Source organism: Agelaius phoeniceus, chromosome 11, assembly GCF_051311805.1.
Source record: "Agelaius phoeniceus isolate bAgePho1 chromosome 11, bAgePho1.hap1, whole genome shotgun sequence".
Classification (NCBI taxonomy): Eukaryota; Metazoa; Chordata; class Aves; order Passeriformes; family Icteridae; genus Agelaius; species Agelaius phoeniceus.
Window position 1 is genome coordinate 12,025,324 of NC_135275.1, and position 19,598 is coordinate 12,044,921.

General features: G+C 41.7%; 1 protein-coding gene across 1 annotated transcript; it reads right to left on the reverse strand.

The window, feature by feature from the left end:
• Window positions 1-7,137: 7,137 nt before the first annotated feature.
• SEC61A1 (SEC61 translocon subunit alpha 1) lies at window positions 7,138-19,138 on the reverse strand. The gene is made up of 12 exons (XM_054639949.2): window positions 19,015-19,138; window positions 17,729-17,796; window positions 17,007-17,072; window positions 16,840-16,918; window positions 15,892-16,023; window positions 14,437-14,546; window positions 14,086-14,239; window positions 13,109-13,269; window positions 12,408-12,605; window positions 11,907-12,098; window positions 10,241-10,317; window positions 7,138-9,469 (listed from the first exon to the last, which is right to left on the reverse strand). Exons 1-12 carry the CDS (start codon window positions 19,019-19,021, stop codon window positions 9,283-9,285), a joined length of 1,431 nt encoding a protein of 476 aa, XP_054495924.1. The 5' UTR covers window positions 19,022-19,138; the 3' UTR covers window positions 7,138-9,282.
• Window positions 19,139-19,598: the final 460 nt, after the last annotated feature.

Sequence of the window (19,598 nt, forward strand, 5' to 3'; positions counted from 1 at the left end):
AGGGAGGGCTCAACTGAGAAAACAAAAACAAAATTAGGAACACATGGTAACACCTCACTTCAAAATTAATTTTTGAAGTGATACTGTTACTTCTGTACTCCACTGCTTGAAAAGAAAGCCTCCTATAAAATGAATAAATACTTCAATTTGAGTTGTTTCATGTTAAAGCAGGTAACTACAACTCCCACTTGTTATTGGCCAACTTTACTGTCAGTCCTTAATTTTGTACTCTCTTAACTCCATTGAAAGGAATCTATACTGAAATCTCACATTGTGTTTTCCCCCAGCTAGTTCCTCAAAACAGAAGCTTTTATGTATCTGCATTATTATGTCTGGATTTAAGATCCACTTCAGAGCCATGAGGTATAACCAAGTTTTCTGTATACACATTAGCAATATTCATGCCTTTTATTTTCAATATCTTATTCTCTCCTATTTTAGGAATAAAAGTATTTCATTTCTCTGTCAATGCAAGAATTGTTGCATGAGATGCAATTTCATTTCTAACATGGCCTGTATTTTGACAAGTATTCCAGAAATATGATTATTTTCCGTGTGCTATCTAATTGCACCACACACCATTTTTTATCATTAGACAAGCAGACAAAGTTTAGCTCAAACAATAACTACAGGAAATATTTCACTTTTCCTAAGAAACCCAGAAGTTTTCCTCCAGTCACAAGATTTTCTCCACTCAATAGCTGACTTCATTAAAAAAAAAAAAAGTATAAAATTCAGAACATTTTTCTTTGATAATATCTCTGCTCTGTGAGGTTTGAATGCCATGAGCATCCAAACCTGGCAGATTGTTCCTTACTAAACCAGACCATGGGAGCAAGATCCCCATGAGCTTTGAACCAGGCTCAGAGCCCATCACACAGAGATTCTCATGTGCATGTGGGGAGAAAGGCAAAGGGGTCTGTGGTGGGATCACCCCTTTTCCCTGGCAGGGAGCACAGCCCTGTGCCAGCCTGGTGCAGAGCAGTGGCTCAGCAGCACCACTGCCACCCCAGCCCGGCTGTCTGGAGAGGCAGACAGAGATGGATGGCCAGGACTGCCTGATCAATAGACCTTTTGTCCAAGCCTTTATCACAAACAATAGCGGCTGCAGCAATCCAAAACATATTTAGGTAAATACTGGGAACTAGCAAGCCAAGTGCTGCCACAGGGGCCAAAACCAATTCCTCAGCACCACCTTTGCTGTGTCCCAAGTGGGGACTGTCAGGACCCTCAGCCCTGCTTCAGCCTGTCTGTTCTTTTATAATCCCCAAAGCTCTCCAGGTCTGAGAGCTGCACGTGGTTTTCCAGAGCAGTGACTGCAGGAGTGATGTGCTCAAACTCAGTATTAATGTAAAGAACTATTGCAGCAGCTTTATTGAATGGCTCCAGCCCCTCTGGACATCTGTATTGTACAACTTGGATACAGGTGATAGGCACCTAAGATTACAGAGACTGATAACTATATATTCCTAAAGGGTCTTGTCCCTTTGGATAGATTTTTTCAGAGGATGAATTTGCTTTGTCCAATCCAGAAGGCAGGATCTTGCCAGGGCTATCCACACATATCATCAGAAAAACCAGTCACCTTCCCTCACACAGAATCAGAGCAGGCAACCCCACCCAAGCAGGGCTAGGGCAGCAGGAAAGCACTCATCAAATGGCATTTAAAGACCAGTGGAACACACACATAGGAACAAGTGAGAAAATAAAAAAAAAATTACATTCAGGAATTGCTAAACCTTTTAGATAGAAACATAGCAAAATAGTTTTACATGGTCAAGTGCTCTTGCTGTTGAAAGGTGAAAATAAATTGTGTGAAGCTCATCTCACACCTTTGAAAGGTCATGTTGGACAAGGTCACAAAGCTCCTGTGCCCCATCTGATTTGGCAGCCAATGGCACAAGGCTCTTGTACCTTCCAGCAGACAGATGTGTGTGCACAAAGCTCTGATGCATGGGGAAGAAAGGCCACCTCTGGCCTCTGCTGCTCACCTCTCTGGGCATTCTCCTGCTCCTCAAACCCCTTGGCACTTCCTACCCCTGACAGAGGCATTTGGCAAGAGCCACATGGTGCTCCTGCCAGAGGATTTACAAGAGAAAGGCAAAGCTTCTCTTTATTGCTGCAGTAATGGCTCTGCAAGGCAATGGAACAAAACAGCAGCTATTCAGATGACAGAGGTACCTGCTGAGGGGGCTCCAGGCAGGGAAACAGGGTGCTCCCCAATGTGTTTGCATTTGCAGCAGCACATTATTATAGGAAATGTGAGGTTTGGACCGTCTAAGGGTCACTTCCACAGAAGGACTGAAGCTCTGACATGAGAAATACCTGGTTTGTGCAAGAGCCTCCCAGCACAGCTCCACCCAGGGAACACAAGGGAATAAAGTGGAGGGTTTTGCTCAGGTCTTTCAAGTTGTGGGTTGGAGCCTGGCCTAAATGAAGATGTTTCTTCCTGATGATTAGAGGGTGCAGATTCATTATGCTCACACCGAGCTCCCTGAGCTGAAGCAATGTACCAGCCTGCAGGAAATTTCATTGTGTCTCCAATAACACCTTCTAGAACCCCAGCAGCATCAATCTGTCACCTCTGCTTAGGTAAAAGATCTAGATTGAGTCGATTTTATAGCTATTATGTTTAACAACCAAAACCATAGAGAAATGGTTTTGTCTTCTCTTATAGTAAAGTGTTAAACTTGATGAATTGCAGACACTCAAAGCTCTGATCATCATTTAATGGATTATGCATAAAGGAAACACTCTCTAGAGAAGCAGAAATATTCTGCAAGGGTGAAATAATATCAAGACTGTGATGCATCAGCAATTCTGTATGAACAAAGGAAAACATGACCATGAGGCCACATGGACCACTCAATTCTCTGACCCCCATTCTCCTACAGGTGTGAGCTCACTGGTCACACACTGACTTTGGGATTAAGTACAGCATTAAGGGTATTATTTCATTAATTAAGTGATGATAGTTATGTTTTAAAGACAGTTACTTTATATACACACATGTGTGCAGTTTGGATCTGTGTTTCAGTCACTACAGAGTTAACACTTCTGGTTCTTTAAGAGGGAACATCAGTGGAAGAGGCAAGTAAAGAGGTGGCAGATATTGTTTGAGCCAGGACTCCTGTAATGATCAGCTGCAGGACTGGGGACAGGTCCTGTCCTGCTCTGCAGCTTTTTTTTTTTTTTTTTTTCTTTTTAAAAGTGGGACAGGTTTTTTTTCAGAGTGCACAATTTTTGGAACGAAAAATCTCCATGATATTGTAATTACAGCCAGCACTCACAAAAATGAGAGCTTACATGCAGAAGAAACAACTTCTGCAACACAAATAACAGATGAGAGCCCACTTCATAAAAATGGAAACACTTTTAGTCTATATGCTCTGCAACTAGAACTCTTCTCTTTTCACATGCTGTATCCTGTCACCATTCCATCTATCCTCTACAAAAAGGTGGATACCTGTGTTTAAACCCAAATAAAAATGACTTTGATGTACCTCAGTTGCAGAAAGTAGTGTCAGACTCCCTGGCTTGTGCTACTGTGTTCCATCACTAAATTAGATAAGTCTTATCCCAAATGTTGGCTTGTTTCTGCCAGCCTGCACTGCTTAAGGAATGGGAGGTATTGAGATAAGAGACAGCTCTTTTCTACCTACTTGAGGAAATTAACATTTCCCCCCCTCCCCAATAAATCTCTCCTCCTTTCAAGAGTCATTCAAAGCAAAGGGGATAGGTTAAAAAATGCTCTCCTAATAACTTAAAAATCAACAGTTTAAGCTTTATCCTCAAACATCCAAGATAAAAGTGCTTAGAAAAGGAACTATTTTAACAAACACATTTTTGTATCTTACAAGTTTCTACATCTGCAGAGCACAAAGAAAACTTTGGACAGTGCTAAGGAAACATGAGGTCAGTGTGGGATACCAAGGTTAAATAAATCATTGATTTCTATAGCACACAGGTATTCTGGGCTTGTCTGGCAGGGGAGATCCAGCAGGCAGCTGCCCCTCTGCATTTTAATCACCATCCACAGCCACAGAAGGCACACACAATTTGTTGTTGGTGCTCTTCAGAACCCTGGAGCTCAAGAGCATTTTCAGATATCCTGATTTTAGGTATAGGCACATCAGACCACCACATCCCAGCTTCCCAAGGGTACATCCCCTCACTGGCCCTTGGCTCCTGCACTGCTTCTTCCCACAACTCACTCATGGCCTCTCTCCACACACCCTCCAGTTACTTCCTGCAGCTGAGCTCTGTAATCCCAAATCCTTGTGTAAGTGACCACATTTGTGGTCAGGGAGCCCCTGCTCTACCTGCATTAGGCATAGTTCTGCAGTCCTAGGGAATCAGCAGCAACAATTTCATGTTCTTGCACTGCCAAAAAATGAAGCTATTTAAACAAAAATAAAAATCACACTTATATAGCAAAGTTAATCAGGCAGAATGCTCTGCTTACTGTACCTTGTTCCTATATGTCTGGAGCTGCCTTCTTCTTTCATAAATCTTCACACCACAGGTATAAAGAAGAGACACATTAGAGCTGTAAGAACATCAGAGAGCTTCAGACACGCTGAAGATTAAAGTGGATAATACTCCCCTGAGATTTCAGATAACTAATATTCCCCAGCAGCGCTCACACCATTTTTGGAACCATCCACTTTAGCCTTAATATCTAAGAAGGGGAATCTGGGATTTTAGATATGTGCCATGTATGCTGATATTCTTCAAAGCAATATAAAAATATCTGAAACAGTTTCTTAAAAATATGTATCCTCACTGTTCTATTTGTTCCCTCTGTTTTAAGCTCCCAGGTATTCCTATTTCTGAGATATTGGCCCAGTCTTGTTCTACAGCAAGAAATAACTCAGAGCCAGCATCCTGCCTCTGACCTTGACAGCCCCCTCTGTGATGACAAAGTGTATCATGTCTGTGCTCCTTCAGTCTCCAGCCCTGTGATACAGCTGCCAAAGGAGGTGCCAATTGTCAGGGTATTTCCTTTCTGCCAAATGCTGCCAGCTTGGCTGGAACCACACTGGCAATGGCCAGAGGATTGATACAACCTGGCCCACAGAAGAGTCTCAATTTGAGCAGATCCATCCAGGAGCATTCTATAAACCAGCAGCTTAAAGTCTCGCTGACTAATTAGGTCCCCAGCTTAGAATATTGATTTTGGTTTTAAATGCTTCTTTTCTTGTCTTCTTTCCAATCCCATAGACTGTTTCAGTCTAGGCTTAAGTGGCAGAAGAAGACAACTGCCCCTTGGCACCCAGCATGCTTGAAATATAGAAGAAATTATTATAAACGCTCTAACATATTATTTTCAGTGTTTCATCTTAAAACAACCTCAATCCTGGATGCAGCACCAGGAAGCACAAATAAATATTAGCAAACTCTGCTCCGAACTTTTTACATTGTACGGAAAGAACACATTTGGGGCAGGTTGGATCCGCCTTTCCCTGATCCCGAGTGCCGTGCTTGACTCGCAGGGTAACATTGCCACCCGGCGGGCAGAGGCTCCGGCCGGGCTCGGAGCTTGGGGAGGCTCGGCGGAGCTGCGCAGCCGTTCCGGGGCCGAGGATCCGTTCCGGAGCCGCCAGCGCTGCCCCAGCCCCCGCATCTCCTTTAGGGGCAGGAGAAACCTGGCAGAGGAGCGGCGGGGAAAGGAGGTGAAGGACAGGCGAGGCGCACACCGGGTACGGCAGAGATCCACCAGCGTCCCTCGCTGTCCCTGTCCCATCTCCAGAGGCGAAACAGCCCGCAAGGACCCGCAGGGAGGCAGCCGGGCCGGGAAGGGCTGGAGAGCGCGGTCAGCAGCCGGCAGCACCGGAGCAGGCCTGGGATGCAGGCAGGGATGCCGGCCCAGGACCCGGCAGTGTCACAGCACATCCGTGAGCAAACAGCTGCCAGGAACCTCGCAGCCTCCCCACAGCAGTGGGGAAATGCAGGGCCCCCTAAAGCTCGTTATTCCTCCTTCAGAGAGGACAGTTAGGAAAAGCACTTATTGAGCCACTTGGCTTCTTCCTTTTCCAAAAGCTGGCTAAAAAACCTAAATCACAAATTCCACAAATCAGTCTGTTTACAGTATGGGACGGAGTTATCCCCAGAAAAATTCAAGGGAGCACAGTCATGAAACATTTAAACTAAAGCAACAAACTTTACAGTTGCAGCCAAAAGAAATTAATTTTTAAATATAAAAACCCAACAACAAAATGTTTGAGAAATTAGAGGAAAAAGTCCATTTGTTTGCCATCTCAAAATTACCCTCCTCTAGGAATAAGTGAACTAGAATAAACCAGATGATTTTTGAAACGTCACAAATAATGACAAAAGGGACAAAAATTAAATAGCCAGCACTTAAATGCTAAAGAAACTTCCACCTGAAACCTGCAGGGCAGAAGGAAAGGACACATCAAGAATTTTGCACAAAACAGCCCCAGGAGAAAGATGTCAGACATTGCCCTGGTGTTGGTTCTCATCCAGCTCTTGCATGTAACTCATCACATCTACAGTGAACTCAATTATTTCTGTGATCATATGTGTGATGACATAATAGTCCCACAGCAACCACAGTCATCAGTGCAAGTCTCCTGATGAAAAATAAAACAGCAAGAGAGAAATCAGGCTGCTTTTTAGAGTGACTTCAAACACAACCAATATCATGGCTGAACTTCCTGCATCCAGTATTTTAGGCAAATTTGCTTTCAAGTAGTGGGATATTTCTATTCAGGAGGAAGGCAAAATCTTACTCTAAGTTTAGAAACTCAAAGGGCAAAACAATATTGGGAATATCATCAGCTTTGAGTTTTGTTGTCTCAATTATCACACTACAAAACGACTGGCACTGTATCTCTAATGGAAATAGTTTTTGTTGAAGTGATGCATCAGTACCCCACTCACCCTCTATTTACTTGTGCAACACCTTTAGAATTGCCCAAAGGAATGGTCAAGATCCAGTTATTTTGGCAACCCACTACTGAGAGACCTTGGAGCAAATACAAATTGTCTTTATTTCACACTGACACACTGATCAGGTGTTTTGAGGGTACCAGTATCTCAGTCTCATAGGTGGGTAACCTTACTCCACAAGTGTTAGAATTCTAACAGTATCCAAGCACCAAAAGCCAGGCACTAGCTCCAAAGATGTACTTTATTTCATTATAAAGCAGATTTTATAGGCATTATTTCTTTTTGTGAACATCCATTGTATGGCCAGCAGGTTCTGCTTTGAGGACACAGGTGTTTGATAACAAAGATTCACCACTAGACCACAAAAATACAGATGCACAGAACAAGTGCTGCTTAGATACCATAGAGCAAATGGTCTAAACTGCAACCAGTTCAAACAGATATGACCAAAAATACAAGTACAGCTCCAGCCCAGCCAGAGCAGCATGCACAGACGTGGAGTCTTTTTATATTAAAATAGTTTGTATTGGGCTTCCTGGAAAAACAACAACAGAATCCCCAAAGCAGAGTTGTATCAGAACCCTTTCCCTCTCCTTTTAATGCCACTTTTTCACTGTCCCCCTTTCACATCACATTTGTGCTGTGGTGCATTAGTACTTCATAAAAACCAGAAAAAATATTCAATGTAGTGTGACATCATAGTGAATGGCTGACAGTGATCATTTCATGGATACTTCATCCCAATTCTTTTGTTCCTTTTCCAATCGTGATCCTCATCCCGGGCATTTGACTTTCATTGATGGGTGCATCTCATTCCACATTTGCAGATTTCCCACGTGTTTGGTATCTGAGTTCAGGGCATTAACAAGGGTTTCTGGATGTCATCTGTGCTCCTTGGGTGTGTAACAGAGTCCCACCACTCCAGCAGGAACAGTGACTCACAGACTGTCTGCCCAACATGCAAAAATGCACAGAAGGCAGGTTGATGCAGCATAAAGAAAAGTTCCAGCAGCCACAACTCCTCCTTCTGCTTTGCATGTTGTCCAATACTGATTGAGGAGAAGTGTATTTACAAGACTCATACACAAATATTTGCATTTGGTCCTAGGCACCTGATTAGTACTGACAACCTAAATTAAAATGGAAAATTAAGTTTTATTGTGGTCCATTACAGCCTTAACTGTAAACTCTCCATTTTGAAGGTGTGATCTTCAAAAAAGGAATCCCAATACCTTCTGAAAGAGTATTTTCCTACGTACCACTCAAATCCATGAGATTATAGGATGGAAAAGCTTTCTACATAAGCCCCTTAGTGGAGTTATCTGACAAGGGTTTTGTATCTAGATCTACAAAGACAAGTAGCATCCATTCTTTCCACTCTTTTGTGGTAATGAGACTCAAAATTCACTAGATATGAGTGATCAGATAACATCCTGATTGCTATGAGACCAGAATTCATTATCAAGGAGAGAAACTTCACTCTAGCAAAGAGCACAAGCAGATTTGCATCTAAGCAGCCATAACACTCATTCCTTTCAGCTGACATCAGAGCTAGAAGCACAGCCACTAATGGCAATAAAGACTAATTAGAAGGCTTTACAAAGTTGGTTTAACCAAGTTTTAAAGTAGCAACTCTTAGGCACAGGTTCTGGCAGAATCTAGATTTACCTGAGTTTTCTGCTTGTGGAGGAGAGGTGGTGGGAAAGGACACATTCCTTTCTTACACACAAACTTGAAAACAGTCTCAAGCCAATACTCAACAGCTGACAAAGTCTACTGTAGTAATTACATGACAAAACATTTGGAATTATAGATATTAGATTGTAGTAAAAAGAAACAACTGCCTTTCAAATCTGCCATACTGAAAAAAGAAACCCCTAACACATGAAACACCATTTGTGCTTAAACTGTAATTATGGAATTTGAGCATCAGATGGAGAGACTTTTTTCACCATTACTGCAAAGGAGCTGCAAAAACAAGTTAAATGGAAAAAAATCCCTTCCAAAAATTCATTTAACAAACATTAATTAAAACCTGTAAAGGCTTCAGGTTACTAAATGTGAAAGGGGCTCAGAAATTTTTTAGGAGTCATTGAACTAAATCCAAGTCAGAAAACTGACTCTCCTAACACATAATTAAAAAACAATTTTCTTAAAAAAATTTTTTGCACATCTTCTTCATCAATTTATAAAATGCAAACAGTATGCTAGAAAAGTTTGAACATAAGGGAATGTGCTTTGGAAACATTATTAAAATATGTGTTTCTATAGAATGACACTATCAAGTTTATGATACTTCTTTTCCCCTGACTGGCTACACTTTGAGAATGTCCCTCCTCTCTTTCCTGGGTCCATGAGAAACTAGGTTTAGAAAAGAAGAGCTCCCATACTGCCAACTTCACTCTGTTCCTTTACAAAAATTTCAAAGTACTGATAAATGATGGTGACAGCGAGCAGAATTCCAGTTCCAGAGCCAATTGCCCCCAGGAAGTCTGCCAGCACAGAGAGGGCACCAATGCAGAGCCCACCAAAGGCAGCAGCTGTAGGGATGTACCTGGAAAACATGAAATGAGAATAGGAAAGGGGGCATTAGACTTTGCTTAGATAGTAACAAAAAAGTCAATGGCCGAATACTCACTTCCCTTGTGGGTCTGCAATCAGGGTAAGAATATAAAATGCTCAACCTGACTGGAGAAGTAAAAAATGCTACCCTAAGAGGAGAAGGTATTACAGTCCACCATGCAATTATGCACAAATATTAAACTCATGGCTACTGCCTCTTCAAATCATCTGTAGGTGACTGAAATCCAAAGTTACAATAACATTACCGTAACACAAAGGGCACATAGGTCCTGCCCTGAAATCTGAAAACCTAAAGACATCAACCCCTGCCCACCTCTGCCCCTAGGAGATTTAAGTACCTACTTGTTTTAGAAGCAAGGTCTGCATGAAAACAGTCCTCAAGACTAATAACACACAAAAAATTACAGTAAGAAAATATTTCTGGGTCAGCTTGAAGTAGTAAAGTACACTGAAATGCTCATTATTAGCTACCCTGAGAAGAGTACATAAATGAAAAAAGAAAAAACAAACCAGGAAAATAAAAGGTCCAGAATTTGAGGCAAATTCTTTAAATGCAAGGCATAAATAAGCTGTACTGTATAAGTCTTCCCTTAATGAAATAATGTTCTATGTCATATGCATGTGACATCAAAGCTGAAATAATATCTGAGTTCGAGGATCTAGAAAATGGAAGTAAAAGCAAACTTTGCCCTTTGTTTGCCCAGAACTCCTTGCATGAACAGCCAGTGAATGTGTAGCTCACCTGTTGAGTTCATGTACCATTGAAGTTTCTCTGTGGCCTCGCATTACCATTTGCTGTTCTTTCAATTGCTTGGCAACCTGTATTGAATCAAGGAATGGAGCAAGTAAGTTTAGTGTGATTTGCCAAGGCCATGGAATGTAGTACTGTGGGAAAACAGAAGTAAAAGGTGGTGGGGTTGGGTGGTTTTTGTATTGTTTTGTATTTTGGATTGTGTTTTACATTATTCATCTGAGTTCAAAATATCCAGTATTTTAACTTCAGATAAACTACAGTCACAGGCACTTTTCTACCTGTCAATTATACAAAGCTTTCTGGATAATTCTAGTCCTACTGAGAAAAGGAAAATTTGGATACTGGTGGGCTCTCATACAAATAATTCAATCCATGTTTTTCCATCTACCTTTCCCCTGATGAGGGTTTCATAGATGTTGCAAAATCATTCCTTGAAGTGTTTATTCCATTTCAGTTTCCTGCATTCAGTTGAGTCAACTATTTATTTGTGGAGCCACACTAGAAACTAGACTTAGAATCCCTTCTTGGAACATTCTTAAACTGGACATCTGCAGTTGCACAGGGTTACAGCAGAGCCCTGCAAACACTTTACTAACAACTGTGGGTAACAAACTCTAGCAGGGTGAAGGTGCTCATCACTGACTCCATGTACTATGAAAACATGTTTTGAGATGAGTAAGCTGCCAGCATTCCACTACACAGTGGAAATTTAATTAGTGATTTATCAACTTTTATTTCTGACCTTTTTTGCACGAACCTAAAATTATTTTACTTAGTATCAGGAAAAGGTATGAAAGCGTTAAAAACTGTCTACTCTGAATACTGGAATGGTTTACCCTGAAATAAAAACCTGACTCTACATGGCTGTGAGTGCCTCCCTGCATGCCTGAGAAGCAGCAAGATGCAAGTGCAAAACAAGAGACTGCTCACACTGTTACAGTAACTGTGCAATTACTTCTTTGTTAAAGAATGGATTAAACCATTCCACATGGCTGCCAAACTTCACCTCCTACCCAGAACCACACAATACAAATCTACCACAATGACAGCTATTTTCCATTTTGTTTTCCAACTCCAATTTCAGGGTGATACAGTTCCTGAATGTTAAATATCCTGTAGCAAATGGAAATTTTGAGAAGCTAGCCTCAGGTACCTCAATGAACTGCATTATATTCTCCATTGTCAGTGCACTCGAGCTAAAAATAACAACCTCTAGGTAATTTTCCCACAAAGGAAGCTCAGAACTCTCTGTGTCAGGAATGGCTGTCTGAGCTTTACCTGCAAGTTTCTAAGTGGCAACTGCCTTGCACACAGTGCACCTGTCATATGGCACTGAAAGAGCTTCTACCTCTCCTGTTACCTTTCCTGCTCTCACACTGATCACATATTTCTATGTTCTAAATTTCCTAATTCCAATTAAAGCAATTTAAGTTTTGATGTTGTTTTGAAAAAGCAGTAAAGAAATTAGGAAAAAAATGACACCCATTCTGTCTTAATCTTTCTCAATTAAAAAAAGACACAGTCCCTGTTTACACAACAATGAATATTACCAACAATATTACCAGCAGTTTTCAGAAGAAAGTCAGTCTCATTCTTACAACTGCCCATCTGTTTTCATCATGTAAGCTCACATAATTTGTCATTTTAAACTTACGTCTTTGGCAGAGGAGCCAGAGACTTCAATCCATGTCTTAGAGAAGAAAGCACAGGAGCCCAGCATAAATACAATATAAACAACTGCATGTACAGGGTCCTCCAACACTGAAGAAAAGGACTCTGGAGGTGACAGGTAATAACAGAGTCCACCAACTGGATAAGCACGAGCAGGGCCTCCAGAAGATGTGTCCTGGAAGAAGAAAGCAAGCAGTCAGTCACCAATCTTCTCACTATTTCTTAGCCATTAAGCCAAGTCTTAGAAAAGTTTGTATCACCTTTGTGTCACTTTGCATCATTACTACTACAGCAGCACATAAATTTACATTCATCACAGCAAGCCTCATATGCTACCATTAATTCAAACTAATTATTAATTTAGGAGTTTCAGTGTGTATGACCACCTATCAAAGTGTGTCTTCATATTGAGAGACCATCTCTTCAACCCCACATTCCAATGGTGCCCTTGTATGATGTATGCAAGCTGAGAAGGAATACTCACAGACCAGGTGCCCAGCAGGCTGACCAGCAAGTTGCCACTGAAGCGGGCAGAAAGCATCTGGGAGATGACATACAGGTTGGACACCAGGGCAGACTGGAGAATAATGGGAATGTTGGAAGTGTAGAACAACTTGATGGGGTAGGTGTTGTACTGGCCCCGGTAGCGAGCAGATTTGATAGGAAGATCCACTCTGAAGCCCTGCAAAGTTTTCAAAAGAAAGTCCTCCATTACATCTGAATGTGAACCCAAAAACTGCAAAACTGCGTGGTTGTCTAAACACACAGCCACACACAAGAAGGTATGAAAGATTCAGACATCAGAAGAAATCTGAAGGTTCAAGAAGACTGAACAAAGCATCCAGGAAAAGAAACATTACAACTTCCTATATTCTTCAGCAACAAACAGGCCTAAAAACTTCAAAGTGTTTCCCAGTAAAAAGCAATAGCATTTGGGTTAGACAGTATCACATGCCTGGGGTATTTTTATTTGGTTTTTTGTTTCTTTTTTCAGAGACCAAACTAAGCCTCAAGCCTTCTGTGTGACTATGGTAAGTGTAGAAATTGATTAAGAGAAGGCAGAGTATAATAAACATCCAGATGCTGCATGTACAAAAATGAGCCTTGTGAATATATAACTGCAGAAGGAAGCAAGTTTCAGACCTACTTCCATACAGTTTTACAACCCTCATTATTCCAACTGACCTGGAAGTAAATGACAATTGCAAAGACAAAGATGGTGGCAATCAGATTCATGAGGTTGGGAAGGTTCTGGCGGTAAAAGGCCTCACGGAGAGCTCGGACTTTGTCTGTGCGAGTAGCCAGAAGATGGAACAGAGCAATGATGGCTCCCTCAAATTCCATGCCTTGGAAAGGAAAGGAAAAACTTAGGTGAGCTGTGATTATCTCCAAGTTTCGGTGTTTTGTCCCATTAAGCGTATTTCTGAATTACAGGATTCAGAATAGGATTGCTCTGAGTCTTTTGCATCTTGAGCATGTTTTCAGACTTTTATATTGTCTCCCTTCATATCAGCTATGTTATTTCCAAATTTTTTTTTTAATCCTCTTGTAGTGGCCTAGAAACTAAACCATAACCCAGCACAGGATAACTCTATTGGTCTCTAGAAACACTGACAGGCACCAAGTTCTTTCCTTCCTCCTCCTGATCAAAAAAAAAAAGTAAACTTACAAGGAAGCACCTAGTGAAGACTTTCTAGTGTCAGTTGTGGTGAGACACAAGTTATTGTTTGGATTACAGCAAATAGCACAACCTCACTTCTGTTTTCTACAATACAGCAGCAAACAGGATCTCCAGTGGAATTTGGAGAAAAAGGTCTTTAGGGCAAAGTGTAAAAAGAGCAAGGAGCAGAAAGAAACAGCTAATAAATTTGGTAAGTTGGACAGCAGCCATAATACAATGGCAGTCCACTACTGCTGACTTCTAATGAAGGCACTGTAAGAAACTCAAGTTCAGTAAATATCCTGTAAAATACTACAAATTGAGAAAAAATGTCTTTGTGCTTGCACTTTGCACAGCAGCACCTGCTGCATTAGCAAGATTCATTACACAGGCAAGATGGTAGTAACAGCATTTGGCATTAAGTTAACATTAAAAAAAAATTAAAAAGATGTTCCCTTTTTTTCCAAACTATTGGTAAAGAGAACAGACTGTGCCATATTACCTCGCCCAGTGTTCACTGTGGTGGGGCTGAATGCTTTCCACACAATGGTCTCACAGATATTGGTGGCAATGAAGAGAGAGATGCCAGAACCAAGACCATATCCTTTCTGGAGAAGCTCATCCAAGAGCAGAACTATCAAACCAGCAACAAAAAGCTACAGTAAAAAAAGAAATACAGCATTAGTTCCATATCTTTTTCATTTTGTTGGAAAAATAATGTGTATTAAAAGATTAGACTATATGTGAAGAAGCAGGTACACTGGGGCCTTTTTGCTCTCTATGAGGGACAGCCTGTCCATAAAACTGATTCTTTGACCCTTTCAGGGAAAAAGTAGAGAAGATTAGAAATTACCTGGATTGTGATAAGCAAGCAGATACCAGCGCCCATCTCAGATGGGTCTCCATACATTCCAGTCATTACATACACAATGGACTGTCCAATGGTAATGATCATTCCAAACACTACAGAATAAAAAGAAAAAGTATGTATTTGTCCTGGATCCTTATGTCAGTGGGCAATTAGAGAAACAGAAATCATCTTTTTGTAGAGAATCTTGGTCTCAGCTGAGATAGAGTTAATTTCCTTTGTAGTAGCTGGTAGAGTACTGTGGTTTGGATTTTCTATGGGAATAATGCCAATAACAGGCTGATGTGCTGTTTTAGTTGCTGCTCAGCAGTGCTTGCCCCAAGTCAAGGACTTCTCAGTGTCCCCTGCTCTGCCAGCCAGCAGGTGCACAAGAAGCTGGCAGGGAGCATGACCAGGACAGCTGACCCTAAGTGGCCACAGGGATATTCCATACCCTGGAATGTCAGGCTCAGCAAACCAGCTGGGAGGATTGGCCAGGAGGGGCTGATCTCAGCTCAGGAACTGCCTGGGCATCCAGCAGGTGGTGGGCAGTGCATTGTGCATCACTGTTTCTCTGAGGTTTTACTTCTCTCTCTCCTTTTTGTTACAGTTGTTGTTATTGTTATTATATTATACTTTGTATCAGTTATGGAACTGTTCTTATCTCAACCCACGAAGTTTATTGTTTTTTTTCTCATTCTCCTCTCCTTCCACAGGAGAGCGAGCAAATGTCCCATGTGATACTTAATTGCCAGATGGGGTTAAACCACAATATTTGGGAAAGAATACATAAGTCACAGGGTGTTTAAATTCAAGAGCAAGTTAACGTTGTTGTCTGAAATCTAGCACTGAAAATAGAAATACACACAAATAGTTCAAATGCACTTAGAAGCAAGTAGGTTTGGTTACCAAAGGTTGCTTTAGACACTGAAAACTCTGAGGGTGTTAAGATATTACTTAGCAATTTATGATTTTTCCCAGTACACATATCAATAAATAGTATACAGCATCAAATATCTACAAAACACCCAAGTCTTTCTGGAAGTCATTATCAACTGACCACAGAGACCCCTTATTGATGAGAAAAACCCATGCCTGGAGCTGCAAGGTATAAACAGCTACAACCAAGATCTTAATCACTATGAAACACTCAGATTAACACTGACTATCACAGTTCAAAAGCTGAGTCTCCACAGTCTCTACATTGCTTCACTTATCTGGGGAGATTACAGCAGCAATGCCAATGGCACTGACTCTTTTCCTTTTCACACCTTTCTGAAGCTTAACAGCCAACAAGGCAGAGAGCTGTCAGTAAGAGACTGATGAAATGCAGGTATCTGCAGCAGAACATGGCACAAACCCACAAGCCCAACTGCACCACTCACCCCATGGTAAACTCACTTTCCACTGCCAGGGTGAGATACTCTGAACCAGCAGTGCTCAGCATGAGCTGTTACTCACATTTCTGGGCTCCATTGAAGAGAGCTCTGTCCTTTGGGGTGTCACCAACCTCAATTATCTTAGCACCTGCCAAGAGTTGCATGATGAGCCCTGAGGTGACAATGGGTGAAATGCCCAGCTCCATCAATGTTCCTGCCAGACACAGGAAGAACAGTGAAGTTCAAAGTTAGTTTTTATCAACCTTTACATCACAATGGTGAAGATCTAAAACTCCAAATCTATGTAAAAATTATCAATGTTAACAAAAGTTTGTTAGAAGTCAGTTTGACATGTAGTACTCCTCAGTACCTCAAAAATACTGTGTTCAGTGAACAAGACTTTTGCTGTCAAGAATAGATTTACTCTACATAAAACAAAGTATGATATAAACTGATAGATCAAATGATATAGAATGATAAAGACCATTCAGGAAACTGTCACCATTCTTAATTCATAGCTGCATTAGAAAGCTTCCCCAAGAAACAGAAATTTATATAAACTATCATGAATTTTAACCTTCACACCTGCATTAGAAAGCCTCTACAAGAAACTGAAATTTATATAAACTACTATGCATTTCAATCTTCTGTGTGTCAGACTCAAAGAAGTCACCCAGGAAACCACAGCACTCCAGGAAACACAAATGATTTTGAAACATAAATCTTGAAGATTGCAACAGCAGCAATGCAGGTAATTAGGAACTGTCTCTTCCCCAACCATTTCCCTCCAAAAAACAAAGCTAAATTATTGTACATATAATAGATTGCACACAGTCAATCTTATACTCATTTTGTCTAGAAAATTGTGCCTTCCCCAATGCCCCACTGATTTATGACTTTAAGTAACACAGAAAAATTACTTTTCACTCTTCACTTCAGTTTTTATATTCATTACAATGGAGTGGAATGCAAGTCCAAAACCATTTTGATTCAAGCTAAAAAAGGTGCCCTCCTGGAAGCCTGACCATACCTCTATTGGATGCCAAAATCACTCTCATCCAGTAGAAAGGATCTGCAGAGTCTGACGACATAATGCCAAACAAGGGAATCTGCATTTCCAACCAAGAGATTAAATTAGAGACTTCAAAGCACGCTTTAAACATTTCAGCTCTTCCTTAAAAAGGGAAGGAAACATACCTGGCAGCATACTAAGAAGATGAAGAGTGTGATAGCTGTCCATAGTACCTTTTCCTTAAACTGAATCTAAAGAAAAAAACACAAAACCAAAAATCAACAACAGATGATAAAGCTGTCAAGATAATAAGACCAAGTCCATCAAGCAAACTTTCATAGCAGCATATTTGATTTTCTTGTGGAGGGACAAAGTACAGAACACCCCAAAGAAAACAACATACTGTTCATCCCCTTCATTCCATATAAAACCAAGGAAAGCTACAAAGCTTTATTCAAAATTTAATCCAAATATAAAAGGCTTATGTCAATGCAAGGTAATTCTAGTACTTCCACAGAAATCAGTCTTACATTTTCATGAGTAAGAGCTTATGATGAGAAAAAAACAGTAATAGGGAGCAGTTTATCTCAGCAAATAATCTTAGATTAGAGCTTATGAAGCAGAGATTTTCAAGTTGTGGCTTTAACTTACTCTGGTTTACACTTCAATCTGTACTGCCCTCAACATCTCAGCATGCACTGCTGTGACATAAACAAATCTGCCCAACCCCATTTGTTCTTGTACAACCACATCCACACGAGATGCACCACACATGCACTCCACTACAAACAGCTGTACCTAAATCTGCCATTCTCCCCTCAGAGAAGAAACCCCAAATCCCACAAATACAAACTCTGATTTTATATCACACAAATACAAAGCTAGGAAGTAAATTTTATTTACCTACCTTCCGTTCTGGCTTTTGAATTTCAGGCAAGATAACACAGAAGGGCTTGATCACTTCAAGAAATTTTACTGTACAGAAATAAGTTAAAAGACAAAGTGAACACACAGACACAATGCACACTGGAAAAAGCTCAAGCTGAATTGAATTTGAACATGTACTCTATATAATAAAAGTCCCAATTCTGGAGAAATTTTGGTTGGTTAGTTTGGGGCAGGGTGTATGTTTTATATTATTAAATATAAATGTTCTAATTACACAGAGATTCAGCTAACATGTTTTAAGTACAGAATGGACTAGGAACAGAATTAAAGAAAGTCGAGTGCTTTCCCATTTCACCAAGTAGGCTGACAGCACCAAACAACTTCGGTAATTGCTTTACATTAATTTATCAACACTCTCGAACATTTATTTCATGGTAGCTTCTCCTCAGCCAGATATTAGAGAAAAAAGTACCTTCGGTATGATATATAGAGCTTACTTTTGAGCCATACAGTTTAAGAAGTCCTACACACTTTCGGGCCATGCCTATTAACAGTTCCTATCCATGCAATTAAGAAACCTCAATTCAAGTCAGTCTACAGAACATTTCATGCCATGATCCCCTCCTAGCCTAAAAGACACATTCTTATGTTAGAAGTCTGTCTTAAAATAAGCATACAATGAAGAGGGGATCGGCAAAGTCACAAGTTCTCCCATAAGCAGAGAGTTCTGAATTTGAAGAGTTAATTCTAAATCTGTTATGACAAATTTAGGGTTGCATCCGTATTTTGGACTGATTTGAACTAAGAAGAGTACAACAGTGCAGAACTGAAATTACTGGTGTCTTTCCACCTTTTCATGGAAGGCTGCAACTTCAGCGGCAACTTAAGACCAGCCCACAAAAGATATTTTCTTAATTTCAAACGATTATGTCTGAAAAGCTACACTGGACCGCAAAATTCAATTAAATTCAAATCAAGGGTCTCGCCAACATCTACAGTAACACAGCAATCGACTAAGACGCTTTCCAAGCAGCTTTTCCTGCAGGTTCACACGGATCGATCCCTGTAACTCCTGTGCCACTGTCCCTGAGGGGTCACACCCGAGGTGACATCGGCCCCCCCACCCCGGCACCGCGCCCGGCACCCTCAGCCTGGCGGGGCCGGCCGCAGCGCCCTGCACGGGGCACACGGCGCCGGTTCCCTCCCCGCCATGAGCTGCCACCCCCGGCAGCGGCTATTTCCCGGCCAGAGGGGAGAAGCAGGAGCCCAGGGGAAGCGGCGGGACGGGAGATCCCCGGTACTCACTGCCCATGGCGGCGCCGGCCGAGCAGCAGCGAGCGGCGGCCGCGGCGGGAGGGACACGTCAGGCTCCGAGCGCGGCCGCCCCTTTCCGCTTCCTGCCACGCGCCGCGTCCGCCGCCGCCGCTGCGCATGCGCCGGGACGCGGCCGCACCGCCCCCCCGCCTACAACTCCCATCGTGCTCTGCGGTCAGGGAACACAATTACCCCCACGGCGCGGGTGCCGCCCATAGCGGCGCGCCGCTTGCCGGGAATTGTAGTCCTGCGCCTACCGCCATCTTGATGTGGTGTGGGACTGGCTCCTGTGTGTCGAGGAACGCGTGTTTTAGCTACCAGAAAGCGTAGCGCTGGTTTAAGAGGTTTCAACAGATCAATACATAAATAAGCAATTAAATTATTTTCCTGGTTATGTGTTTTTGCAGTGGGGCGTTGTAGGCCTTGCTGTGCAGTAAGAACCTCCTTGTACCCGCCACATAACAAGTGCGTCAGATGGCAGAAAGAGCAGCTGTGTGTAAATGCCTCAGCTCCTCTGGCCATTTGGAAATTATCCTTGTAGGTAGTTCTCTGGACTCTCTGGTTAATGGAGATAC